The following is a 23,528-nucleotide window of genomic DNA, read 5'->3' on the forward strand; positions in this document are numbered from 1 at the left end:
GGTATCTTAACAAAGAATCCAAAATTCTCTGCCATCCATGAGGTAATCAGGAAAGCTTACCTATAGGAATCCTCACTTTAATACTACCTAACTTAAAATTTTCTAAGTATTTTATGCTGGGAGGTGTTACAATTCAATTACTAAATCGAAATATACATTTTATATATAATGACACAAAAAAAGATTGGTTTGTATGCACCAGGACATCTCCCCAGTTCAAAAGGAGCATAAATCCACAACTGTGTAATTATCAAACCACAATATTATTGGATGACTCGCAGTGCTTCAGTCACTAAAATGGTTATGCAACTATAGATATTTATGCAATGTTAAGGTGTTTTGTTCTCAGAGACTATCCAGGTGTTTCTACCCAACATTCTTATATTCTTCTCTCACAATTAGCCAAGAAATTCTTGAGCAGTGAGGTCCCAGCATACAGAAAGTTTCCACCTTAAAGTATGAAAAAAAATCTTCATCCTATCTGAGGACAGATCACATCTAAGTCCCTTGAAGCAGAAGAAAAGGGAACATCTTCTTATTATGTGGAATTCAAAGTGGTTAACTAAGTATGAAGGGGGGCATCACAAGTAAGGAAAATAAATCTCACTTTTTAAAGTAAGCATTAAAAAATCTTCTAAAGTAATTCATCAGGAGATAATTAATGGCTGGCAACAGGTATTTATAATGGAAGCGTACATGGCCTTAACGATAGGGTTTGCTTCTGAAAACATTCTAATTAAAAAGGGAAAGAGTAATTTTATAGGAAAGTACAAATCAGTGGTGTGTATGTGTGCTAATGTGTGCAGAGACAGAGGTGGTAATTGCTGGGCTCAGAGCAGGTATCTGGTGCTGCAGGTAATGACCTTGTAAAATATACAAATAGGGTTTCCAACAAAGCTGAAAGTACATCATTATTACTCATGAATGTGGGAAGGAATGTAAAAATTGGAATTTAGAAGGTGAGTGGTGGTTGTACCTGATCTGGATACTAACTTGTTTTTGTTTTTAATCATTTTGATTTTTGTTAAGAATAATGTAATACGACTACTCTGCTCTCTTGCTCAGATTACTGGTCTAAGCATTTTTCTTGCAAAACTTTGACTTTTTCCCTTTTATCCCACTTGTTAAATGTCTAAGCAAGAAAAGAAGAACAGATGCTAGCAAGACAGAATGGTTCCCACGTTAAGATCTACATCTGAGTCCAGGAAAATACACCTCATTGCCTAGAAGGGCCCTGTGGACAGTTCACACCTCTTTTGGTTTCTTTTGCAAGATATAGTTACCTCAAAAGAGCCTTCCTTAATTGAACTTTTATGGTCTGGAAGATTTGCCTGTCTACAGATGACTATCATTTAAAAGTATTTATTAAAGGCAGCGGTTGGGGGCATAGATCTTCTCTAAGGGGAAGAACGAATAGCAGGCACACAGACTGATTTAAGGAAACTCCACAAGCTGCAACTAGGAGACAGCTTTCAAGTTTCAAAAAGCAAAACTCGGAACATGCAAAAGATAGTGTAGTTCCTTATCCACCCCTTGGGGTCTTGAAGAGGAAAGGGAAGTAAGAAGAGTTGAAAAGAAGAAAGACAAAAGAGTGGGAGAGGAAGGGGAAAGCATGCTCTGGAGTAATACACACCTGTTTGGGGGTGGGTGGGTGGGAAGTAGCACAAATACATGCAGAAGAAGAACCAACATGGAGTTCCTCCTTGCATATTTCCCTCTTCCCTCCTCAAGTCCTGGAGTGAACTCATAGCATTGCTCTTAGAGATGAGAGAGAAGCACCCTGGGGACACCTCCCTGAATTCCCTCCAAAGAAGTAAAAGTCGTTCCCTCTATCGTAAATATTTATGGATAATAATAACATTCATCACATTAATAATGATAATGGCAGGACATATTAATGGAGCGCTGTCAGTTAGGCACTGTATTAAGCACTTTATCTGCTTTACTGTTCGTAATGCTCCAGTGAGCTTATCAGTAGGTATGAGGATTCCCACATCACAGGCAGAAAGTGAAGCCTGAGAAGTTGCCCAAGAGCACACAGCTGCTAGTCAGAGGCACAGCCTGGGTTCATCTGACTACCTCCAGTAGCACACAAGTGACTTCTGCAAAGTCTGTATGCCTGCCCTTGGGTCTCAGCCTCAGAGATTCAACCCCACCCATTGTTTGGACTACTCAGCTGAGCACGGGATAAGTTATCCAGTAATCATTTATTGTAAGCCTGGTCTCCCAAGTTTATTGAAACAAGGGCCTGATCACATACCTCCTTTGTGCTCCCCTACAGCATGATGCCCAGTCTCTTGCTTGCCAGCCACGGGCTCTGGAACAACTCAAGGATTTCCTGTCCCTGCCTCTGCCACTCCGATGAGAGAAGCTCAAATAATTCTACAGGTTGGTTCCACACTACAACTATTTATTTTTAAATACTCTCTTCTAAACATATCTAATAAAAGACAAAGGCAGTAGGGGAAGAACCAATTCTATTTATTTCTATATTTTTATTTAAATATATATTTTTCTGCCGGGCGCGGTGGCGCGCGCCTGTAGTCCCAGCTACTCGGAAGGCTGAGGCAGGAGGATCGCTTGAGCGCAGGAGTTCTGGGCTGTAGTGCGCTATGCCGATCGGGTGTCCGCACTAAGTTCGGCATCAATATGGTGACCTCCCGGGAGTGGGGGACCACCAGGTTGCCTAAGGTGGGGTGAACCGGCCCAGGTCGGAAACGGAGCAGGTAAATATATATTTTTCTAATTAAAGGAAAATCCCCTATGATACCATTGCTAATAACATTTTGGTATATTTTATTCAGGTGTTGCTTCATATGCACCTTTCAGAGCTGTAATCATGACATACATATAGTTTGTATCCTGCTTCTAAGCTCTAATTCATATATCTTAAATCTTTTCCTGTGTTGTCCTATGTAATATTGTTATTGTCTGTGTTATATTCCAGCATTGATGATAGGTAGAGCTAGAATGCTTTCTGTGTTGGTATTGGGATCTGTATCCAGAATCATCCATTGTATTGCAGAGACAGTGCCTGAAGACAGTCCACCCATACTGCTCCCATTGCCAAAGACAGTGGAGTGAATGGGGGGGCCTGCAGCAGCTATAATGGATCAGCACCAAAGAATACCCCTAGCCCCACTGCTGCTCCCTAACCTGACTACCCCACCCCCAACTCTAAGGCATGTGCAGGCCTCTACCACTCTCCTCTGGCCTCTTTCCTTCTTTCTGTTCCCTGTTTCCTCCGCAGCAATAGGCCTCACTTCCCACTTCAATAAAGACATCTCCTAGCTCAAATATCCCCTCCCCTGTAAAACTGTCCCTAGCCTTCCCCGTTTCTAAATTGGCAGACCAACGAAGAGCTCCCCAACCTCTCTCCTTTAACCTTACAACTTATGTCTTATGTTCCCACCTTTCCTTCCTGCCCTTCTCTCTCAGACACGAGTCTTTCCTTTATTCCAATGTTAATCCTTCTGCATTGACGTTGATTTCATCCCCTCCTGCCTTTTCCAAAGCCATCTTGCCATTCATTATCCAACTGGCCCCACTACTCTCATTGTCATGCATTTCTTCCCTTCTATAAATCTGATCTTCTCAGCCAATAATTTTCTCCCAGCCTTAATGCACACGTGTGCCCACACACAATTACTGTCAATTGTAGACTCAAACAAATTTCTCTTTAAATTTCTTTCAATTTCAAATTTCTCTTTCATAAACCTCTTAAAAGAGTCATTTCTCCCTGGCTGTTCTTATTTCCTCAACCCATTACAGCTTTCTGTTTCTACATTTATTGAGCATTTACTACGTGAAAACAATGGGGATATAGAGATGAACCAGGCAGTCCCTGCTCCTGAGGAGCTTCTAGCTAGTGGGGAAGACAGTAAACCAAACAATACAGTATAATAAAATAAATGCCATAATAGGGGTATGTGCAAGAGGATCCATTGAAGGGTTGCCTGGAAGAAATTAGAAAGATTTCAGTGGTGTTTGAGTTAGGCACTAAACAATGAGTTCAATATTGCCAGGTAGAGACTATCTACATGTATCTATACATAGAGAGAGAAGGTCGGAAGAGCATACAATTGACAGAGGGAACAACTTACTCAGAGAGCTGAGAAACCATGATATTGATGAGTGTTTAGGGCATCAGCTCAGTTTTGGAAGAGCTGGTTCCTGATAAACACTGTTTATAGAAGAGATGGAGAAAGATTTGTTCAGCCCAGTAGTTCTCAAACTTTGGCGTACATCAGAATCACCCAGGATGTACTCCACTCCCAGAGCTTTGTGGTGGGGTATGGGATGAGGCTGGGTAGTTTGCATTTCTAGCAAGTTCCCAGGTGATGCTGATGCCTTTGCTCTGGAGACAACAGTTTGAGAACCACTGGGTTAGCAACATGGCTTTGGCTTAAATTATTCTAGTGAAATCACTTTTAGGTGTCACCAAAGACCTTCAGCTGCCAAACGCAATGAACTCCTTCTCAGTCCTCATCCTCTTTGACCATTTTCAGCATTTGACGCAATTGATGATCTTCTCAACTGGTCTCCCAGCTTTCAGTCTCGCCTTCCTTTGTATATTCACTATACTGAAATCCAGAGGACTACCCAAAATATAAGTATGACCCTATCACTCTGTACTTAAAACCCCCTAGTGGCTCCTATTCCCTGTAGTTAGCACCCAAACTCTATAAGCTGACTCAGAAAACCACTGGCAATGGGGCATTCGGGCCACATTTACTTGCTCTCCCTGCCCCCGTGTTGCACAGCCTATGTTCCCAAAACATCAGACGATAGTCGAGTCCCCAGACCCGCCTGTGGGCTCATGTGCTCTTCAGCACTACAAACGCACTTGCTTCTGCCAGGCACGCCCTTACTCCTTTCTCTCCTCCACCCAATCTTTCCCTTGACCTTTGGAATCCTAGCTCAAATGTCATCCCTTCTGTGAAGCCTTCTTTGGATTTGTTGTGCCTTTCCCTGTGTCCCCCCACCTTTAGCTTCTGCATATTACACATGCCATTTAACAACTAGTTGAACATATGATTGTGATACTGGGACCTTCTTGAGTACATGGTCTATTTATTATTTTTGTTATTCTCATACAAAACATTCAATATGGATGTGTTGAATGAGTATTCAACATAGGTACATAGTACATAGGATACATAGGTTATATAGGACACAATAAATAAGTAGTGATTTAGGTAGACACCCACTGCCTACCCAGTGGAACCTAGGGCTGGGTAGGCAGGCAAAGAGGAGGAGGACATAAAACAGACTTCATTCATGAGCAAGGGTCAAACATGCTACCTCACAGCCCTCTGACTCTCTGACTGAGATGTTGAACCACAGACTTTTATTTCACATGACTCTCTCTTTCTTTGATGACACACCAATTTGTCAGCTGCATGGACTGGGCAGTTATGCAGCTGCCTTTCTTGCCTTCGGCAAAATACTCTCCAAGGGACTTATCCTGAGCTAAAGATCAACATCTGTGGAGACTGAGCAGGAAACACGTTGGTTGCTTGGCTTGGTGAGCATACCACCAGCAGGCATCTCTTTACCTTTCATTCCTGTCCTACTGCTGAAGGAATGCTAGCGATTCTCTGCCTTTCAGAAGAACGGATCCTTTCCATGTTTCTCTTGCTCTTGCTCTCCCTTTTCTTCCCTCCCTCTCCTTCTGCTTTACCCCTGTACTTTCTGATTGCTGTGGTGACCAGAAATAAAACAGGCCTGGATTTCTATGTGACCAGCTTGCATTCTCCTCATTCTCTAATGATACCATCATCTTATGAAAGCATCTAGCTGCTAGTGAGCTCAGAACCCCCAGGCCTTTTATCACCTAGCTTTTTCCATTTCTGGGTGCAAATATCCCTATCCCTATGAGAGTAGGGATTTTTCAGTGATTCATATATTCTAGGTGTTTTACATACATGATCCCATTAGATCCTCACAGCATTCCTACAAGGTAGATGTCTTTATCTCCATTTAACAAATAAAGATGTAACATTGTGTGTCAACTACACTCAAAAAAAAATTTTCTTTTAAACCCTGAAGATAAAGATACTGAGGCTCAAAGAAGTTAAACAACTTACCCAAGCTCAACAAGCTAATAAGTGGTAGGGGTGGGATGAATAAGTGGTAGGAATAGATGAATCCATGTTGTAATAATTCCAAAGTCTCTATGTTTTCCATTATTTATGTCATCTTGGAGAAATGAAGAGGCTGAAAGTTACAGAGTCAGCCAATGTTACATTAGGGACTGAGTTCAGGTGATTACCAAGGTAGCCTACAAATATCTACTATATCGAGGGCATTATTCAAATGGATATGTTTGATGTTCTAAGAATTTACAAAACTTAAAAAATATATTGAGGCTATGATGTGAAAATGACCCAGATCCGGAAAAGCTGTCTAATTATCCATCAGTGTCCCTTATCCTGATTCTCCTTGTAGTCTATGGCCCTTTCCAGTTCAAGCACCTAAGTAGACCTTCTTCCTTATCTGCTAAAGTCACTCCCACTCAAAGCAGTGTTTTAAAAATCTTCCCTTCCCTCTTTCTTTTCCTTTTGGAGCACCAAGTATGACCAAAAAGGAGGAACAAGACCATGACTACAGGCACAACTAGTTTGACATATAAATGATTGTTTGTTTATAAAGCAAAGCCAAATTCGACAAAACAGTGATTTTTTTTTTTTCCTTTTCTGGTCAACTTGACACTTGAAGAGTAGGTTTTCCTGAATATTTCCCTGCTCAACTGGTGCTCTTGGCATTGTGAATAAACAGAGTTGATGATAACATCCATCAGAGAGCTAAGCACACAAAGTGGGTGATAAAGTCAACAAGAAGCTGAAAACAAGATTTACCACGGATAAGCTGCCAAGAGTTGGCGCTAGATTCTAAGTGGACGCTGTGGCTCATCCATCTTCCCCTGTCAGCTTTCCACCCCAACAGTGTCATCTCTGCTTCAGCACTCACTACAAGAGAAGGAAAGCAGGAGAGAAGAGCTTAGGAGTCAACACAGAAGATGAGTACATAGCATAGACAATGTGACTAAGATAAAATGCAAAGACTTGTTGATAAATTCTCAATGAATGCTATAAGAGAACCAAGAAGAATATTTTAAAAGTCAAAATAATCAACCAAATAAAGATGATACTCTAGGAGAACAAGTAGATGCAAATGATTGCTGGGCTTCCTTGAGCAACATTTTGTTTCGTGTCCTAGCCTACCTCAAGCCCAGCTAAGGAGGTTTTAGAGTCTGTCTATTGTCCAAAGACTTGAAATTGTTTTCCTTGGATTATTCCCAATCCTGTATTTTCCTTGCCTCTCTTTTCAAAAGTAGGTTAAGGATGTTCAGATTTCCCTCAAGCATCTTAATGAGTTAGTCATGATTACAATTGCATCTTTTAAATTGCGCAACCCGTTGAAAGGCTGCCATGAAAGGAGCTTCTACAAACACAAGCTGGACTGTGTTTTTCATTTTCTTATGTTGCAAAATGTGAGTGAGGAGTTACCTCCAACTACATGATTAGCATAAAAGGTGCTATAGCAGAGAGGAGGTAGGTGGGCTACTGTTTCAATGGAAAATGTTGCTATTGTTCCTGCAAGAAACAGGTACATTGAGTCTCAAATAAGGAGAAGCTTATGGGTTTCACATAGCCCAGGGAACATAATAAATTCTCAAAATTTGTTTGCTAGCTTGGAATCTTCTCCATGATCTACACAGTCAAGTAACCACTCTGTTTCCTCACTATCCACACTTCTTGTGTTCTTCTTGTGGCTTGAATTTCAGCTTCATTACCTAACATGGTGTTTCTGAAGCTTTTTTTTTTTTTTTCATTATAGCCCTCCTAAGGAGACTTTTCAGACATTTTAAAAGTGCTCTTCCACATAATACCACAGATATATTGTTTTATCAGTTGATGTTCTGTGTTTACATCTGTACTTTATATATTAAAAAATTAAGTTGTTTTTCACCCCCTGAGAATCATTCTTATTCCTGTTGAGTATGCGTGACCTGTCAGACCACAGTAGTTTGATTTAGGACACAACAGAAGCAGATCACAGAGCTAAATGCTAGGTGAAATCAATTTGGGAAGAAAACCCAGGAAGATGGTAGGCATAGGAGTGTGTCTAGATTAAGCGTAGCATGGGTCAGGACAGACAGCTGGCCACAAAGTTTAGCCAAATGGGACATAGGTTGTAAAAGGCAGTTTTGGTGGAAAACAGAACATGGTTCAAGGCAGGAAGAGGCAGGAGAATATTGGTCCACTGGGTCAGAGAATGCCTCATACAGAGAAATTCCAATATCCAGAAAAGCTCCAGGGAAGGGAAATTCCTCTCACGTCTGTAGCCAGACTAGACATTTGCCTTTAATTCTAAAGCGTTCTTAGACTGCCAAGCTGAATGTGCCCCATTGTTGAAAATCATAGGGGAACATGTCAGATTGGTCCCCGTATTCCTTAAGAACTACCCACACCTCCCAGTACTTTGAACCGTCTGTATCAGTTGAAAGAACCAAGCCTTTCAATCTGACCTGGAACTGTACTATGGGGTTTATGTCCTCAGGCATTCATCGGGGGGATTGGATAAGAAGTCTGGTTTTCCTTTTCCTCAAGTCATTTATCTTCTGGAGATCCTTCCTCCCCTAACCTAAAAACAGGAGCAGACCCAGGGCCCTGGCTGAGTACTCTCAAAGCTGTGCTTCCTGAAGCCCTTAGGATCTCTTAGAGGTCAAGTCCAGCAGCCTTTCTCATTGATTTCCAAGGTCAGCATCTCAGTGGCATTTGGTACTGTTGCTCACACTCTTCTCTTTAATTAGAGGTCATTCGGACTCTGGTCTTCATCACACTGTTTCCTTGAGTCTTCTGAACATGCTTTACAAGTGCCTTCTTAGTCTCCTCTTCCCTCCTTTTCTTTACTCAAGGGCATCCTTTATCTTTGGTTCATTTCTATTGCCTTCCGTGCCCATCCCCCCATGCTGATTTTTTCACATGTTCAATTTAAGTTAATAAATGTTTGAGGATGTGTTTTGTGCTGGTATAAACAAGATATGGTCCTTGTATACTGCTGTAGAGGAACAGATGTGTATATAACTAAGTGAAACATAGAGTGAGATATGAAATACAGATATTTATAAAATATTTTAGCACCCCAAATGAGGAGGTGATTAATGCTGTCTTGAAGAGATCACAAAAGACATCACAGAGGAAAAATCTTTTTAATTTGTTCCTTGAAGAATGAGTAAGGATTCATAAAACAGAAAAGTTGAAAGAAAGGCATTACAGATAGATGAGGATGGGAAAGGAACGGCATGATCAAGAGAGGTTAGGAAGTCCATGTGACTTGAGGGGAAATAGGGGCAGGTCATCACAATGCCTAGCACATTCAATTTTTTAAAATAAACATGGCTTATATGTCATGCACTGTGCTAGGAGTAGGCAATACAAAGATAAATAGGCTGTTCTCTCAAGAGCTCTTAGTACAGAGATAGACATATTTATTCAAAAAATTAATATATGTAATAGAAGCTAATCCATGCAGTGATGGTAGGATGTATAGGAAACAAAGTAGATGGTGACTAGCTCTGAGTGGGAGGATTAGCAGAGGATGCTTCAAAAAAAAGTGATATCTGGGCGCCTGGGTGGCTCAGTGGGTTGGGCCGCTGCCTTCGGCTCAGATCATGATCTCAGAGTCCCGGGATCGAGTCCCGCATCGGGCTCTCTGCTCGGCAGGGAGCCTACTTCCTCCTCTCCCTCTCTCTGCCTGCCTCTCTGCCTACTTGTGATTTCTCTCTGTCAAATAAATAAATAAAATCTTTAAAAAAAAAAAAAGTGATATCTGAGCTGAGCTTTAAGAGATAAACAGGAGGTGCATGGTATGGTAGGTAGAATAATGGCTCCCCAAAGATGCCCATGTCTTAAACCTATTAATATGTCACCTTACTTAGTGACAGAGATTTTGCAGATGTGATTAAACTCAAGGAAGATGAGGGGCACCTGAGTGACTCAGTCAGTCAAGTGTCTTTCTTTGGCTCAGGTCATGATCCTGAGGCCCTGGGACCCAGCCCTGTGTCAGGCTCCCTGCTCAGTGTGGGGGTGGGGGGAGGGTTGCTTCTCCCTTGCCTTCTACGCTCCCCCGGCTCAAGCTCTTTCTTTCATGTTCTCTCTCAAATAAATAGATACAATCTTAAAAAATTTTTTTCAGGGAAGAAATAAAGATTACAGATTATCTGGGTAAATGTGAAGTAATTATAAACATCTTTATATAAAAGGGAGACGGGAGTGTCTGAGTCAGAGAATATGTGACAATGGGAGCAGGGGTTGAACTGACATGGCCATCAGGCAAAAAATACGGGAAACCTCAAAATGCTAGAGAAAGCAAGGAATAGATTCTTTCCTAGAAACTCCAGAAAGTATACAGCTCTGGCAACACCTTGGTCTTGGTCCCATAATACTCATTTCAGACTTCTGATTTCCAAAAAAGTAAGATAACAAGCTTGTGTCATTTGTAAGCCACTATGTTTGTGGTAGTTTGTTACAACAGTAAAAGTAAATTGCCACAGACGGATCAGCAGGAAAGGTGTAGGGGTGGAGAGCATACTAGGCAAAAGGAATGGCATAAGCAAAGGCACAGAGGCACAAACAAGCATGGCACTCTTGGGGCAGGAGTTACAAGTAGTTTAGTGTTGCTTAGGTTCAAAGAGCAGAAGAAAAGGCTGGAGTGTGACACACGTGCCAGAGGATATAGGGCCTTGTAAGCTGCTACCCTAACATGGAGCTTAAGTATTACTAAAGCTTGGAAGGTAAATCAGGAGCCATTCAAGGGCATTCAACAAAAGAGTAAAAACACTAGATTTTCAATTTTGAAAGAATGGGTGAATGCAGAAAAGCCTGGAGCAGGGTGACTATTTAGGAAGCTATTACAAATGTCTTGGGAAAAGTGCCACAACTTGGACTAAAGAAGTGTGAATAGGAGAAGTCAGGATAAAGAGATATTTAAGACTCACAGAGTGATAGAATACTGGGGACAAAGATACAGGGAAGAGTCCAGGATAATCCTAGATTTCTTAAATGGACCTTAGTGGATAGCCAGGCTGCTCACTGAGATGGGGAAAACTGGAGGATCCTCTCATTATTTCTCAGATTCATGTTTTCTTTATTCCTGTGTCCTATAGGCTGATTAGTCTCATCAACCTGTATTTAGACTGTCTTTAAGTTCTCCTAGCTACGTTTTCTAATGCTAGCCTTCCTCTTCCTCAATCCATTCTGTACGTTGTAAGTAGAACAACTAACTCAGTATTCAACAAACACTTATTTAGTGCCCATCATGTACCAAGGACTGTTAAAGACCTTGGGGATGTTATAACGAACAAAGCAATTTAAAAAATAAACTAGACTACATTCAATCTAGAAAGACGTTAGAAGGTAACTTTGGACTTTTCTAGCACGAATTCACGTCTTCTACAATGGACATTTAATTTCTTCTGACTTTATAGCTAAATTTTTTGGTGTGTGCTCAAGCTGTCAACTAGCTTGTCCCAAACTAAGTATAAGTAGTCTTACAAATGGGTTGTGACCTAAAGCAGTATTTCTCATACTATCTGTGGGTTGTTGGGGTGTTTTGTTTTGTTTTGTTTTGTTTGCGGGGATATTTCTTAAACATTTCCCAACTATTAGGATATGGGATATTGGGATTTGGGGATATCAGATCCCAACATTAGGGATCTGATACCTGGTCTTCTTGCACATGACTAGTGCACAAGTCATGCACATCCCATGTGACTCCCTGTGTGAATTCCACAACACCCAAACTCATCTATACCCTTCTTGGTGACATAAGTCCACAATGATCTGCTTATATGTCACAGCATTCTTTATGTGATCTGAAAATGTCTAAGTGCTTTCTTTTGATTTCTGTACTCTGAATTTTAACACTATCTTCAGACCACCCTTCAAGTCTGCACACTTACTGATCCTTTAGTAAAACAGTTTTGAGGAATTTGAAACAAATTATATGGTGATTGCATTACTTGCTAGCCCACTGAAACCTATATTGGCCATGCTAGCTTATAGTTTTCCTATAAATAGAACCTAGAGTATGTGGAGGTAAGTGAATCAAGAGCTCTGGAACTGCTTTTTGGCATTTATTTATTTCCTCTTCTTTTTCATGCTCTGCATTTACTTCTTTCATCAGCGATCTCCTTAATCTACCCCCAGCTCATACATATGAAAAAGAAAATGTGAAAGCTCTTCAATTCTTTATCGAGCTCTTGATGGAGATGGATCAACCACCTCGATTTCACTAGCCCTAAACAGATGAAGCTATTTAGCATAGATCTTACTGTAAGTCAACTTCAGCCTTATGAACTGGATGAGAGTAGAAAATAGGAGGAGGCTTTTGTCTCTGACTCACTGGCCCAATGCTGATGCTGGGCTTCCTCCAGCCACCGACAAGTACGTTTACAGCCTTATACTACAGCTCTTCCGGGACTCTTTTTCAGTCCTCATTATCCTCATCTCTTCTTTGGTTTTGACACCATTAATTCTTTCTTCCATGTGAACAAACTCTCTTCGCTTACAGCTTCCATGACTCCACATTGGATGTGTTTCTACTTCTTGATCTATTTCAGTTTAGTCTCCTTCTCCCTCTCCTTCTTTCCTAAGAGCCTCATCCTAGACCTTCTCCCCTGACTCCACGATCTCCAGATGATCTCACCCTCTCCTTTGGACTCAGTTATCAACTGGATATACTCACGACTTACTGAGTGTAAGACTCGTGATTCCAACTGCTTTCTCAACATCTTCATGTAAGTATCTCACAAATGTCATGAAATCAACTTAATGTTTTTTCCAAAAGCCTCTTCTTCTTGCATTCTATATCAGAACACTGGCATCCATTTAAATATTCAAGACAAGTGCTTGAAAACATCCTTGCCTCTCCCTTTTCCCTCATTCTTCATCTTCAGTCAGTCACCACTCAATATTCCAACACTCTTGTGCTTGCTCAATCATTCTCTTTGTCTCCACCTCGACTGCCTTGCTTTAGGCCCTCTCACTTCTCATCAGGACCATTCTCAGTTCTCCAAACCCTCCGATCAACAGTGTCATACCTGGACTCAGAGATGTTAGTCCTACCTTTTCTAGAGCAACCTCTCCTCAGTTGCTGCAGTCCTTTCTCTTGACAGGCAAATCCAATCATTCATACTCTGGAATATTGATATTCATTGTTCTTCCTTCTCTAGCTCCTTGTAATACAATAAAAATTCCTTTCTGTAATGGATTACCAGAACTTTCACACACAGGCCTTAACTGACTTCTGTAGACTCTTCTAGTTTAACAACAAATTAATCACGATGTGTCAAATGTGCCACATTTCCCACCATTTCTCAGGCCTCTGTACCTTTATGCATTCTGTTCTTGCCACCAGGTATGAAGCAACCCCTGCTTTCTGCCTTGATGGGAGTATTGATCATCTGAGACTTGGGACCTGAGCTTTCTTTCCTGGGATGACTCCTCCAAGCACAGGCCGCTGCATCTTCCTTTGCATTGCCATAGTACTTTGCAAGGCTCTTTATGGGTAGTTCCTTCAGTGGAGGTTTTACGAGCCAGATGCTGGGCTATGTTCTAAAGGTACAAAGAAGATGGTTCTACCATCAAAGAGTTTGCCTTCAATTAGTGGAGAAAGGCATAAGTGTAAACAGCAAATACGTTATTTGTTTTTAAGAAGTTAATGTTACAAATAGTACAGGTGCCATAGGAGAAGTATAGGTGGCGCACAGTGGACAACCAAAGGCAGGAATGACGAACTCTAATTGTGAGACTGGAGATTGGAAGAGAGAAACCTGAGGAAATATGTTATAAAGGAGACAATCTGGTCAACCACCTCAGGTCCCCTCCCTCTTTGGGAGCTTTATACTATCGCTTAATAAACTATCACTCAATAAACTTTGCTTTGCTGCCCACCCCAAAATAATGATGATGATGATGATGATGGTGACGATGATGATAGTTAAAGGAGCCAACCTTCCTGGCGGATGATGAGAGGAGGGCTTTGTAGGCAGAGGACAGCATGAGCAAAGGCCTGGCAGGACAAAACAGCCTGTGCTGTTTAGGAAAAAGCAATTGGTCCTCTGTGGCTAATCTTGGACATCAGCATAGATGCAGTTAGAAAAGAGGTTGGAGAATGAGGAGGAGGATTTGCCTTATAGGCAAAGAGGAACCACTACAGGGACAGACAAAATGTTTCAATTCATATTTTTATTTTTTAATTTTTTTTAAAGATCTTATTTATTTACTTGACAGACAGAGATCCCAAGTAGCCAGAGAGACAGGCAGAGAGAGAGAGGAAGGGAAATAGGCTCCCCGCTGCACAGAGAGCTTGATGCGGGGCTCGATCCCAGGACCCTGGGATCATGACCTGAGCCACAAGCAGAGGCTTTAACCCACTGAGCCACCCAGGCACCCCCAGTTCATATTTTTAGAAAGATCATTCTAGCAACAATGTACGGAGTGCAATATAATGCTTTTTTTTCCTATTAGATTTGAGCTCCATGATGTCACCTTCATCTTTATCCTCCCAGTGCCAACGCACTCATTCACCAAGCAATGCGAGAGAGGCTGCCTAGTGCTGGTGCTGCAGTGTGGGTCTGAGAGTCAAGGGACCTGAGCTCTGGATCAGGCTCCGTGAGACATCAGCAAGTCCCTCTGTGCTCTGTGCGTCAGTTTCCTCATCTATAAAATGGTGGCTTACTCAAGATCATCTTTCAGTTCTCTTTTGCTCTAATATTCTGTAATGCTCTAAGGGAGGTTCCTTTTTTTAAAGCGTGCAGTCAGTGTTTGACAATACAAATAACAAATCTGTCCCCAGTTTATAGAGGTGAGTGTCAAGAACGTAGTGCTCCATGAAGCACAAGTTGAGCCAAAGGTTCTATAAACCACTCTCTGAACAGTGGGCAATGATTCTGGTTAAGCTCTTCACACAATAAAAAAGTAGGTGCTTCCTGTTATAGAGGGGCAGAATCGTGTCCTCAAATGTGTGTTCCTTTTATAAGGAAAACAATCAGGACTTCAATTACTATGACTATAAGCCTTTAAGTGATAAGATAAATACATTTTGAAAACATTAGAAGCTTGAGGGAAACCCGGTGGTTTTACTTACTTTAAATTAGTTCTTTATTTATTGGCCCAGTAGAATTCACAGAGCTCTATCAGACTCTTCATGTCCCTTCCATAATTTTTGTATCTCTTTGAGTTAGTAGAATATGCTCTGATTTTATTGACTCATCCGTGTAACACTGATTTCCATAATTTAAAATTCAGGATCCTAGCAACAGAGTCGATTTTTATTGACAAAGAAACAGACAACAACAACAAAGCACAATGGCTTCTCTTAGTTTTCATATTCTTTGATCTTTATCTTGGTGAGAATATAGCCTTCAACGCTCATAAAATAACTTTTTTTTAAGAATTTATTTATTTATTTGACAGAGAGAGAGAGACAGACAGGGAGGGAGGAAACACAAGCAGAGGGAATGTGAGAGGGAGAAGCAGGCTCCCACTGAACAGAGAGCCCCATATGGGGCTCAATCCCAGGACCCTGGGATCATGAACTGAGCTGAAAGCAGATGCCTAACAACTGAGCCACCCAGGTGCCCCTAAAATAACTTTTTCCTTTTTTTTGCTAATATGATTTTACTATTCTTTACCCAGAGGGTTTTTTTTTTTTTAATTAAGAAAACAAATTACCTTGATGCATTTCCCTACCTTGATCTTTGGAATTCTCCACCATTGATATTGGACTATAATTATTTAAATTTAATTTATTAGAGATCTTGTTTTTTAATTTTAAAGTTTTATGTCTTACTAGCTTATTCCTGAGAAATAATGCTCTATCCAGTATTAAGCTCAAATACATAAATCACCCAATTTCTTAATACACTATTCACAAACAGAAAAAAACAAATCCTCACTTTGACCATATTCTCATAATAAACACTGTCCTTGAATTTCTCTCTACTGTAAACCCTAGCTGTTGAATCTGTGCCAGGGCATGATTTTGTACAGTGGCTTGTAAAGCAGCCACGGTAATTTGAAGCCACAGATGCTTCAGCTGAGGTGCACCTCTTTATAACAAACCTTTAGAAGAGGAAAAGAGGCGTGTTTATGAGTTTGGTGGAAACGAAGTGGTGGCACCACGCTACCCTTCTTCTCTCACAGACATTCTCATGCTCAGGTGGGCGAGTGAAGCCTGCGATGCCAGTCACCCTGTGGGCTTTGACTTAGCTAAGCGGTGTGGACCCTGTTTTCAGTTGTTTGGCTTGTTCTTAAGAGAATCAGCTAAGAAGTTGGATAGGGATCTCAGGACCCCAGTCTAAACAAACAAGATGTGTGGTGTAGCGATTCCACCTCCAGGCTCAGCCTTCTGAAGTGCTCCTTTCTCCACCCCTCAGCCTTCCCTTCCCTGACCGGTCCATCTCTCTGAAGCTGTTACTGAAAAAGGGACTTGTTCTCATTGGTTCATTTACCCCTAAACCCATTAAGGGCATCTGGTCTTGTTGAGCTGCAAATGAAATATATTTGGGGACATAAGATTAATCGCCTTTGGGAATTAAAAAGTCTTCTGGCCAGGTCACCATGACACAACAGAAAGTTCTAAAATGCATAGCAAGTTTTGAAATAAAATATACTACCTAAAATTCGAATGGAGTATAATTTATGTCATGAAGTAAGTCAAAATAACATTCTTTAGGAAAATTCCCCATATACAGGCTAACTTGCTGTCCCTTTCCTTATCTCCAAAATGAGATGATTACAAAAAAAATTTTAGTACCCTATGCAAGAAGTAATAGTGGGAAGAGGAAATGTTTTCTCTGGAAATGAGTTTCTCCTCCCGATCATAGACCCAGAAACTGGAGAAAAGAGGATGAGAAGAGTTACCGCAATGTTAAAATCTCATAAATTATTAAATAATGTCTGAATGCTTTCCCATCCGCTTCTTTTTCTGAGTTTTTCCTAAGGGTATCAAATGTGTAAAGGCTAGGGTTACATCAAACTTGGGAGAAATGAGAGGGAATTATGTACTGATGAGAAAAATGGCAGACAAGAAAAACGAAAGAGGGGAGCCTGCATGGCTCAGTCAGTTAAGAATCTGCCTTCAGGGGCGCCTGGGTGGCTCAGTGGGTTAAGCCTCTGCCTTCGGCTCGGGTCATGATCTCGGGGTCCTCGGATGGAGCCCCACAGTGGGCTCTCTGCTCAGTGGAGAGCCTGCTTCCCTTCCTCTCTCTCTGCCTGCCTCTCTGTCTACTTGTGATCTATGTCTGTCAAATGAATAAATAAAATCTTAAAAAAAAAAAAAAAAAAAAAAAGAATCTGCCTTTGGCCAGAGTTGTAATCCAGGGATCCTGGCATCAAGCCCTGCATTGGGTTCCCTGTTCAGTAGGGAGCCTGCTTCTCCCTGTCCCCCTGCAGCTCCTTCTGCTGCTCCCCTGCTCGTGCTCTTATCCTCCCTCTCTCTCTGTCAAATAAATATCTTTTTTAAAAGATCTTTAAAAAAAATCTTTTTAAAAAAGAAAAATGAAGAAAAATGAAAGCTATTTTCATATTTGTCATATAAGAAGATTTTAGTGCACAGAAATAAATTTTCTTTTTTTCATTGGTATATAAGTTGCCTTCTCATACAAGCAACTGAGACCTGTTGAGAACAAGGTAGAGCAATGTTGGCTCAGCTTATGAGAAAATGGTCCTCCACCATCTAGGCTCACAAAAGCAACTCCACGCTTACTTTGTTTCTGAAAAGGTTGCTATCCAAGAAGAGAGGGCAGGAAAAGATGATTTTTACAACTAACCTTGTCATTTTTAGAAACAAAGTTAACAACTGTCAACGAATAATAGGTAATTGTCCAAAACAAGGGTACCAAACATTTAACCCTCTAAGAGTTGTTTTAACAAACCAGGTACTTGGAGATGCTTAGTAGTGGAGTGACTAACTACAGAGCAGAGGTAGCTTGGTGGTTGCAAGTGTGGCCTCCAGACTCAGACCATCTGGGCAGGAACCCTGTCGCTCACTAGCCATGAGATCTTGGACACATTATTTACTCTCTGCCTCAATTCCCTCACTTGTAAAATGGAAATAACAATGACGTCTACCTCATAGAGTTTTAAGAGGTTTGAATGAGTTAGTAAGTGTAAAATGATTAGAAAAGTGCCTGGCATAGAGTAAGCAACCAATAAATGTTAAGATTGAATTATACTGATTTATTTCACTATAAAATTCTTCGTAGTGATGAATGGCTTAAATTTTGAATGGGGGATAGGAATGAGACTGAAATAATACAGACCATCGATCTATAAACTTTTAAAAATGACTCCTAAAATCTTCTGTCTCCTGCAATTCTCATTGTTGACAACAGAGCAGAGACTGAAATCTTTTCAGCTAGAACCCACACCTATAATCAGAGAGCCAAAATTAAAACCAGTTTGTAAAAGTGAACTTTCATTTGGGCCCTCCTTTTGTTTATTCTCCTGATCTTATTCCCCTTTTCTACTGGTGTTAACATTTTCTTCAATTAATATAATTCGAGTTCCAGTTATAGTCAAGATGCTGGGCTCGGTGCTCTATAGAAGTCAACTATAGATATACACAGTATTGAGAGTAAAAGAGACTATTACAGAAATCTTCTAATTGTGCCCAAAATGAACATTGCTAGGGAAAACACTTTGCACAAAGGCAAAAACAAATTTAGTGTTCAGCTTCATTCTATTAAATAAGTAAAGGGCCTAGGATTGTTGATGACAATTGTTTTCAATTCCCTTCCAGTAACAAAGGAATACTATTTTCTTAAAAGATTTTATTTATTGGGGTGCCTGGGTGGCTCAATGGGTTAAGCCGCTGCCTTCAGCTCAGGTCATGATCTCAGGGTCCTGGGATCGAGTCCCGCATCGGGCTCTCTGCTCAGCAGGGAGCCTGCTTCCTCCTCTCTCTCTGCCTGCTTCTCTGCCTACTTGTGATCTCTCTCTGTCAAATAAATAAATAAAATCTTAAAAAAAAAAAAGAAAAAAAAAAGAAAAAGATTTTATTTATTTATTTGACAGAGAGAGATCGAGTTAACAAGTAGGCAGAGAGTCAGGCAGAGAGAGTGGGGGAAGCAGGCTTCCTGCTGAGCTGAGAGCCTGATGTGGGGCTCTATCCCAGGACTCTGAGATCATGACCTGAGCTGAAGGCAGAGGCTTAACCCACTGAGCCACCCATGTACCCCCAAAGGAATACTCTTAACCTGGGAAAACAGGACTGATCTTGTGGGCCTACTTGCAGGCTGAGTGAAATGGGGCATGCACCCCAACTTGGGAAGTTTATTGTCAGCTGGCCCTTATGAGTTAATACATGACACAACCAAGTGTTGTGTCTTAAAGGGTTATGGGTGGGACCATTACACTCTACTGTGGCTTCCCCACTGTGATTCATCGCTTGGCCTTATAATACAGGAGAGTTGGATCATGCCCTCTCCCCTCTTCGCTGCTCCCACTGATGATTTGAAATGCCCTTGCTTTAGGTGATTGTCATGCCAGAAATTTAGGCTCACTATTGCTTTTAGGACTGGAAATCAAAAGCTCTCTCCTCCATCCAATGTCATGACTGTATATCTAGAAATTACTTATAAGAAAACATAAAGTAGTTAATTTGCTTATCAAAAATAAGTACATAATACCAAGCTGAGCATAGAAAATAAACACAAATTCTTGGTACAATGTAAGTATTGTATTGGCCAGGTCATGCTGTCCCCAACCTGACCCCTCTGCCCAAGCTGATGTCTGCCTCTTGCAGATGCAGCCCTGCCCAATTCTTGTGCCAATGAGAGCCAGATGTTATTCCAGTTCTTTCTCCAAAAGAGAGGGGAGAAACAGGAAGTAGTTTACTCAAACCTCAATTCCCAGCACCTAGACCAATGCCTGGCATGGGCCCAGAACATAAAGAACACTCAGTAAATACTGCTTAAACGAACAAATAGACTGCCACCCCCATAACCAGTATCCAGTGACTTGGGCCGGACTTATCCTCCTAAGGCTTCCGTATTCATTAATCTTCACCTTCCTTACCTGCCTCTCACCATGTGTGACTGACCATCCTGGCTGGCTCTTCTGATCCAGTCACCCGACCCTGGTTCCCTTTGCAAAATCACGGCATAGCCTGCAACACCAGCTGATGGGCCAGAAGTGAGTGGGATGGTGGGGGTGGCTGGACCTTCTTTAGCTACCTAACCTACAGTTCCTTCTCCCTAAACCAAGGCCTGTTTCAGGCATCTCTTATATTGCCCAGGAACCTCTCGATTAGCAACCCTGAATCCTAATATGGAGTATCCCCTCTCCCCAGGGCTTTGCACTGCTTCCTGAGTCATCCCTTGGACACGATCGCCACAGTCTTCTCTGTCATGACTCAACTTTGACTCTTTTTGCCATAAGTCATTTTACTCTCATCTGTTTTGCAGTTAAAATCCAAATATGAAATCCACATTAAGAAAATTTTGTCACAGATTTGCTCAAAGCCAAAAGGACTTGACTTTACCTGGTCTGTTTCTTTCCTGTTTTGCAACTAGCCAATCTTCTTTTTCTGAAAAAAACTGAAGTTACTTCTGTCTTAAAAGAACTTTCCTGTCCTCATCTGATTTTTATGGGCTCCTTCCAGTGGTAGTATCAATCTGCACAGTCTTTTTCCTTTCCATCTCTTTGTTTTTCCATCCTTTTTCTACTATATCAATTAAGGCTTTCATTAACTCTTGCCTCAGCTATAGGAGAATCTCCTATATGGTCTTCTTACTTATTATCCCAGTTTGTAATAAGACCCCTGCCCTTACTTTCTATGGGGTCTGAGCAAGTTGCTTTTGCTCTCATTTGTTCTTCATCTGTAAAATAGGAATATTATGCTAAAAACATTACAAGGTTATTCTAAATACAAGCAAATATCCTAAGTTCTCCCAGGCCATAAATCCAGATGCTAATTAAAAATCTTAAAATAGTTTTCATCCTCTCCCAAATATTTTTGGGAAACCCACATTATGGACCAGCTCAATGAATATTTTATTGAATATTCCGTGCCAGTCACTGATCTAGGTTCTGGGGACACAACAACAAACACAGAGATACTATTTTTGTTAGAGTTTACATCTTAGAGTAGGAAAGGGACAGTTTGTTTTTAAAAGAAGAGAAAGGGGAGCCTCTGTGGCTCAGTTGGTTAATTGCCAGCTCTTGATTTCAGCTCAGATCATGATTTCAGAGTCCTGATATTGAGGCCCTTGTGGGGTTCTGTGCTTAACGCAGAGTCTGCTTGAGTTTCTCTCTCTCCCTCTGTCCCTTTCCCCTGCTCACTCTCTCTTTCGTTCAAAAAGAAAAAAAAAAAAAGGAAAAAGAAGAAACAAGAAAAATTATGGTATGTGAAATGGTGATGAGTGCTGTAGAAAGAAGATTATGGTAGGTGATACTAGGGGATGGGACAGTAAGGTAGGGGGCGTTCCGTTTTAGTTCTATACAGAGTGGCCTCACTGAGAAGGTGTTGTTTGTGCAAAGACATTGCATGAGTCATTAAGGCGCGGATGTTACCTGTGTTCTTAAATCATTCATTGTCACAGCTAGCTTAGCTGGACACCATGAAGCTTGCTCTAGCAGCACCATGGTGAGCTAGAAGCCCACAGCAGTGCCTTCTTCAGAGCCCTGCTCTGTCCCCTAGTCAACGATGCTTTGAAAAACAGGAAGTAAGAGAGTCCATTTTTTCAGCATAATTAATGCTTAAGGTAAGTGTTACTGAGCTAACAGAGCTCAGGTACTGTTACCTTACTGACAAAAATTTTTTCTGCCTCCACGATTGGCCCCATGATGCTAGTTTTGTGGAAAATTTAGGACTGGATAGCCCCTATGATGCCTGTCAGCATCTTCTTTCGCAGTGAGAAAGAAAAAGCTCTCTTCCTGGAGATGCTACACCCAGTTGCCCACAGGGTAATAGGTCCCAGGGCATCACAGAGCTTCACTAAATGATTCTTTCTATTACAGAGAGGCTCTTCTTTGTTTTCTTCTGGGAAGACACATACTGAATTAGCTGAATTAGGGCCTACCCCATGACAGCCAGATTGGCCATGACCTTCCAGGACTAAGCCCAGCCTTATCATTGCAGACTCCTGCCTCAACAGGCCGTGCTCTCCCTGGGGGCCCCACTCTACCTGCCAGTAATCTGCCTACCTCTGGAACTCCCCCTGGACATGTCCATGCATGACTCAAACCCTACTGTAGGATTTGAGTTTTCCCCTCAGAAAACTTCTCAACCCTCTTGTAAATCAGTGGATACCAATCATTGCTTGAAGAAAAAGGATATTGTCTCACTCAGCATCACAGAAATAGTTCTCTTAATTCTGGCCCACCTGGGGCTTTGTATTACACGATAAATAGAAACACTATTCCTAAAGTGACTACCAGAATTCCTGTATTTAGTAGGTGTTCAAAAATCAATAACTATCATAATTATGTAGGTAGTTAAATTATGGGGAATTATAAATTTATTCGTTATGATTTTGATTTTATAAGATGTTTTACAAAATTATGTATTATATGATCAGAAGCAAATTCTTAAAATAATAATTTTTTTAAAAACCCTCTTGACACCTGTTTTCTTCCCCTCCTTTTCATCTCAACTTCTCACTATTTCCACTTCCTCAACTTGCTTCTGTCTGGTTTCTGCCCCAACCATTCCTCTAAAATCGCTCTCCCTGAAGCCACCAACTATTTCTTAATGTCATTCCCTCAGGAACACGTGGGTGGGCTGGGAAGGGAAGGCACCCTCAGGTAAGTGACCGCTTCGAGCACAGTAGATTTAGGGAGAAGGGAAGGGGCAAGGGAGCAAGAAGTGAGGCGATTTACATCCCAGCTAACAGCATGATCCAGACCCAAAGTCGATCCAAACACTCACCATATCCAAGAGTCAAGCAGTTTAGTTGGAAGCAACTCACCTAAGTAGAAGAAAGACTCCAGAGACAAGCCAACTCCAAACAGGTAATAAGCTGACAAATCAAGGTAGTTCCAGAAGGAAGAGTGCAAAGAGGTGGCAGACCAAGAATTCCAAACGCAGCAAGTCACCAGCTGCAGTTAGCTGGGCTTTCCTGGGAGTGCCTGATGAAAAGTCCTAACTCACAAGGTCACTTTTCTGAGGTGAGAGAGGGGCTCCCAGGAGCACTCCTATAGTGGATATGTCAACAAAGTGCCTGCCACACCCAACTTCCTCTTCAAGATGAAACTGCCCCACCCACAGCCCCCTGCTCTGAGAAGCAGAGCGAGGTTGTTCTTTACCCAGGGATGGCTCCTGATTGGACCAGGGATTGGACCCTGACATTAGGGCTGCCTCTCCAAAAACCAGGACTCAAATGGAAAAGATGAATTAGGTGTACCAGATTCTCTTCTTCTAGGATGTGACTTGGCAGACATGGAAATAATGAGGGCAGTAAGGGGCGCCTGGGTGGCTCAGTGGGTTAAGCCGCTGCCTTCGGCTCAGGTCAT

The 23,528-nt window shown here is 41.5% G+C and overlaps 1 protein-coding gene across 1 annotated transcript in view; it reads right to left on the bottom strand.

Annotated features, from left to right (window-relative positions):
• The window catches only part of NOTCH2 (notch receptor 2), a 198,718-nt gene extending 175,524 nt beyond the window's left edge, over positions 1 to 23,194 (bottom strand). The window contains exons 1-2 of the mRNA XM_059137929.1: positions 22,985 to 23,194; positions 6,861 to 6,971 (exon numbers count right to left, since the gene is read on the bottom strand). Coding sequence (XP_058993912.1) covers positions 6,861 to 6,954 — 94 coding nt within the window. The 5' untranslated portion in view covers positions 6,955 to 6,971; positions 22,985 to 23,194. The remainder of the gene's footprint in view (positions 1 to 6,860; positions 6,972 to 22,984) is intronic.
• Between the last annotated feature and the right edge of the window lie 334 nt (positions 23,195 to 23,528).

Source organism: Mustela lutreola, chromosome 10 (genome assembly GCF_030435805.1).
Source record: "Mustela lutreola isolate mMusLut2 chromosome 10, mMusLut2.pri, whole genome shotgun sequence".
NCBI lineage: Eukaryota > Metazoa > Chordata > Mammalia > Carnivora > Mustelidae > Mustela > Mustela lutreola.